The sequence below is a fragment of the Elephantulus edwardii genome, unplaced genomic scaffold, assembly GCF_000299155.1.
Source record: "Elephantulus edwardii isolate Elephantulus edwardi_28Jun2011 unplaced genomic scaffold, EleEdw1.0 scaffold00215, whole genome shotgun sequence".
Lineage (NCBI taxonomy): Eukaryota > Metazoa > Chordata > Mammalia > Macroscelidea > Macroscelididae > Elephantulus > Elephantulus edwardii.
The window spans coordinates 2,780,633-2,785,875 of NW_006399965.1; the positions used below are offsets into that span (position 1 = coordinate 2,780,633).

At 44.6% G+C, this 5,243-nt stretch overlaps 1 protein-coding gene across 2 annotated transcripts in view; it reads right to left on the minus strand.

Moving 5' to 3' along the window:
• The window catches only part of KCNAB1 (potassium voltage-gated channel, shaker-related subfamily, beta member 1), a 613,103-nt gene extending 609,411 nt beyond the window's left edge, over positions 1 to 3,692 (minus strand). The window contains exon 1 of one of the 2 annotated variants that reach the window (XM_006897775.1): positions 3,356 to 3,692. In XM_006897775.1, coding sequence (XP_006897837.1) covers positions 3,356 to 3,630 — 275 coding nt within the window. In that variant the 5' untranslated portion in view covers positions 3,631 to 3,692. The remainder of the gene's footprint in view (positions 1 to 3,355) is intronic. The other variant, XM_006897778.1, reaches the window with a different exon arrangement.
• Between the last annotated feature and the right edge of the window lie 1,551 nt (positions 3,693 to 5,243).

The following is a 5,243-nucleotide window of genomic DNA, read 5'->3' on the forward strand; positions in this document are numbered from 1 at the left end:
CCTTTTAATTTCCTGGCTGCTGGTGCCAAGACTGTTTCCATATACCTGTTAGATTACATCATCACACACCTGCCAAGTCAGTGGGAATCCTGGTTACCCAGGTTGACACATACTGGAGGAGGGAGGGAATGATGGAATGATTCAGTCCATGACAATACATTCATCAGTTTGTTTTACTCTAGAAAAAAGCCTAAAAAATAATCATATATGGTTTTATTAATATTCAATGCAAAGATGTCTATTGTACCATTATTTGGACTACGATAATGATAAACAGCAAACAAAATAGAGAATGGATAAGCAGTGATATATTCTTGAAAAGGCAAATTTTAAATTCTTATTGAGAATTTAATATATAAAACATTAAAAGGATAGAATACTCAGTATAATTCCAGTTTAAAAACTTGACAAAAACATGCCAAAATATTACCACTGGTTTCATTTCCTTCTTTGCATTTTCTTTTCCATTTTTTTCTGCAAATCCATATTCTCCTTTTACAATGATAATAAACAGTTGCTTGAAAACAATGAAAAATGTTTTAATCATGTCTGTAGCTGTACAGGCACCAAAAGGAAATTGTTTTCCCAACGGCAGGGCTTTGAGCCGGCACCGCCCTCAGAGAAGAAGTCGTCCTGTCAAACGAGGACATGAGCCTCCCACAGCGATAGGACAGCTCAGTGAAATGGCCGGGAAGTCAGTACCAAGTGTATTAGATTATGATACTGTGATGCAGTCTGGGAAGAGGGATCAGAGCCACTTACTGCAAGACTGATGAACAGTCTCTGCCCTGCTTCCTACAGTTTCCGTTCTTGAATCCACCAGGACTGAGGGTCTCACCCTATCCAACGCTTCCATCTAATCATCTCCTAACAGCATTTATTTCAGATACACGTTATTGTAGGATCTGAGTACACAACAATGCTCACACCTATTATAAACGAGAATCAGTCTGCTATATTTTCATTCCGTCTTGCCAGCAAAGAAATTGCAATTTGCCACCAGAGCTCCCTGAGAGTTTTGAGAGCGATTTTCTCCAGGTGGCACGATAGTGAAAGTACGTGCCTAACCAAAAACCAGCTCCGTAAAGTCCACAGCTTCCCCAAGGGAGGAAGATGTCACAGTCTGTTTACATTAAGATTTGCAGAATTGGAAACCCAATGGGAGTCATACTGTGTAGCTACGGGTCACCACAGTAGTGGGTTTGAACTTTTGTTGTTGATTTTAGTAAGTTTCTACTAAAGGGCATTAATCTTTTAAGTTATTTCTTTGTAAAAAGGGAAAGTGGATAAGTGAATATACTTTGAAATCAATAGACAGAAGAAGAATTGATACCTTCGAGTTGTAGTGCTGAAGAAGAGTCTTGAACATACCATGGGCTGCCAAGAAAACAAATAGGTCCTGTCTTGGAGATAGATGATGAAACCAAGTTCCTCCTTGGAGGCTAAGATTTTGAAGCTTCGTCTCGCATATTTTGGGCACGTGGCCAGAAGGGACTGGTCCTTGGAGAAGGACATCATGCTCAGAAGGGTGAAGGGACAGCACAGGAGAGGAAGACCACAGATAAGACGGATTCATATAGTAACTGGGGCAATGAGTTAGAGTCAGAGTTACTGAGCTTGGCTCAGGAAAGGCCAGGGTTCAGAGCTGCTGTACTAGGGTCACTATGAGTCACAGGTGACTCAATGGCACATAACATCAACATAGTCCAGTAAGTCTTAAGTATCTATTAAAAGAGCTCAAACTCAGTGCCCGACTCCTAACGTCTCTCCATCAGATTTCTGAGACTGCGAGTTGAAGCAGATGGCTGCCCATCTTTCTCCTGAGGAGTCGCTGGGAGATTTGAACTTCTAGTCTTTGGATTAGCAGCTACAGGCAACACCAGGCACCAACTAATCCAATTGCTAAATAAGCTTTTTGTAGTGACTTTTAAAAATTAGTAATTTAAACCCAGAGATGCCTGAGACGCTTAAACTAGAGGCATACATCTCAAAATTTTTATGATATCACACAGTATCTAAAAAAGAGGTTTTCTACACATTGATTATTTCATTAAAACTACACTGTTTCATTTTCTTTTTATTACCATTCAATAAATAATCATTTTGTGTTTGTTTTCATAATAATTGCCTTTTCAAAATCATCTTTACTTCCTAAGACACTGCTCCTAGTACTTAAAGAGAAGAAGCCCCATCCCAAACCTGCAATGTCCAGACAGCACTGACCAGAGGTCACCTGCATCCACAACAAAGCAGCACTGCCCTGCAGGGTCCCCAGGCTGTCAGTTTTACAAAAGCAGATGTCACATCTTTCTCCACAGAGTGGCTGGTGGGTTGGAAATGGGGACCCTCTGGTAGCAGCTGCACACTTAACTACTGCATCGCCAGGCCTCTTTTACAGGAACAAATCCCCCTGTCATCAAGTTGATTCAAGTTCACGGTCGCTCCCCACATACCCTGGGTTCTGAGACTGTAAATCTTTAGAGGGGAGACTGCCACTCTTTCTCTGGAGGAAGAGCTGGTGGATTTGAACCATTGACATTTTTATTAGTAGCACACCTTGCAACATCCTTTGTTGTTGTTGTTGTTGTTGAGTCGGAACCGACCCATACCTGACCCTCTGGTGGGTTTTCAGAGGCCGTTAATCCCATGGGAGAAGATTGGCCATCCTTCTCCCATGGTGTAATATTCTATCATTTAGGAACTCTGTATCTTTTGTTACAGTATATTTTACCTTATAACCTTGGCATTTATTAAATTAGTCCTGCTCTGAATAATTTGCAGTTAAGTTTGTGGTAGAGCAGAGAGATCTATAGGAATCTGTCTTACATTATTTATTTTTTTCTGAAAGTCCTTGCTCTCCTGAGGTTACTTGTCTTGCATCTGCGGCTCAGCCCCCCATCTTGGTGGTCAGAGAGTTCTTCCCAGCACCCAAATGAACCCTCATTCAACAAGTTTATACCACTGAACTCTAAGTTTTCATATGGACAAACACTTTTCTTTCCCTGTACCCAAATTTTCAAAGTAGGGGAAGTGCCAAAAGATTGCAGAAGTCTTTGCTATTGTTTTTGAGGGGGACAATCTTCCCACAATCTTTGACGCCTCTATTACATTAGAAGGATCTTAATACAATACTCTTGCTTCCTGTCACTTAATGAACGCCTGCGGTCTCCTTGCAAGAAATGTTTTCTGAACGGCAATCTAGTTGCCATTTTCACTAACCCCCCTGTCGCGACAGTTACACAGTCTGAAGTGCCCATCATCTGGCAGACAGTTAGAGGGGGCAAACTTTCAAGCAGCCCCACTGCAGCGCCTCTGTCAGGGGTCCCCATCCTGACCCGGGGCAGCTGGACCTTACCTGTGCGGCATCCCCGTGGTGCAGGCTGTGGTGTGCTCATTGGACAGGTCACAGAGTTTCAGGTACCAGTTCATCTCCACCTCCCGCAGCAGAGCCAGCTGCCGAGCCCGGAGCTGGGTTTGCCCCGAGGGGCTGAGGCTGCCCTCTTTGGCATTTTCGGGGGTTTTCTTGGGAGATTTTTCTTTGCCCCCTACAGAAAGGCCAGACTGCTTCCTTAACTTGGTGTTCTCGTCAGAGATCTGACTTCCCGCCGCCCCAGTCCGGGCTGCCAGCATCTTTAACTCCCTGTGTGTCTCTCAAAGCAGACTCCAAGTCACTGTCATCAAAGTAATTGGAATTGATTTTTCTGCCCGGCCTCTCTCCTCGCCTGCCCACCCCCTCCCTTAACCTTATCCTGCCTCCAGCTGTAATTAGAAGCCGGTCTGTGGCTCGGGATGAAAGAATATCTCTAAGCCGTCCCCAGGAAGAGCTAAGGAGGCCACTACCTGGGACATCGCGGAAGATGGAAATTTTTAGGACAATCGCAACAGCTTTGCAACACTGGCTTATTTCTTCTGAAGTTTGGGCATCTGCCTTGTTTGACAAGAACTCTGAACTCTGGTCGTGAGAGCAAACTCAACAACAACTTATCACTATCAAGGCAGAACCGACTCACAGCTGACCCTCCAGTGGATTTTTCAGAGGCTGCAAACCGCAAGGAAGGAGACTGACTGACTACCCATTCTCCTGTCTCAGAGCAGCTGGTAGATTCAAACTGCCTACCTTTAGGTTGGCAACATAGCTCCTTATCACTAGGCCACCAGAGCTGCCTGTCAGAGTTACATACAAGATATCTGGAGATTCATTAATCGTTCTTAAGTATAAAGTTCCTCTAGAGTTTTAGAAGTTGTGATGTGACAAGACACCTGTCAGTCTGAGAGGCGGGCAGTCTCTTTGGTGGTGAGGGTGGCTGAGGGGAGAGACAGGCACAGGGATACCTTCAGGATGTGGGTGTTGATGGTGGGAGAGAAAAGGGGATTCCTGGCAGTGCAAATGGTTAACACTAATAACAAGGCTGTAAGTTCAAGTCTAAGCTGAAGTACTTCAGAAGCAAGGGGAGTGGTGGTGTTTTTTGTGACTATTTCCTCAACATTAACAATATCAGTGTAAGGTGAAGATTACTCCTTCTGTGCACGTTTTGGAATACCATTTTAAATACATTTCATAATCTTTTGGGACAGGGAGTCATCGGAATGGCTGTGAAACAAGATCCATGGAAACACGGGTCAAACTTTCTTTCATTCCTAGTGGAAGAGTGCTAAGCCGTTCTAACTGATTCAGCAGTTGACCCTCTGAGGGATTACAGGTGTAAGATTCGTCTTGTAACTGGAGAGGCTGAGGCTGGAACCGAATGCCAAGTAGAGGAGTGGTAGGACCCTGCATGCTCACGTGTGAGGTTGTATGTATGTAAGATGCACCTTGTAAACTTGAGCACCAACCCTGAAGGAAAAAAAAGGCCAGTGGCTCTTGTAGTTACTCACATAGGACTGACCCCCTCAGGTCCTCTAGTTTAACCTCTGCTCTGGCTCAGGACACGACAAAGTCCCTTGGTGGTCTGTCACAGAATTATTTGGCCAAATCAAAGTCACTTCCATGGAATCAGGCCCACCCTGACCCTCCAGTGAGTGTCTGAAGCTGTAAACCTTACAGGCGGTTGTCCACCTTTCTGCCATGGAGTCGGTGGGCTTGAGCTGCTGAAAAGCAGTGGTCTTTGGATTAGCAATGCATGCCCCTGCGGACTAGACCACCAGCCACCCCTAAACCAGCCTGTAAGAATGGCCCCGGGAGCTGATGCATGTAGAAAACTCAGAAGGCTGTAAATTATGGGAAGATGATGAAGTGAAAGCCC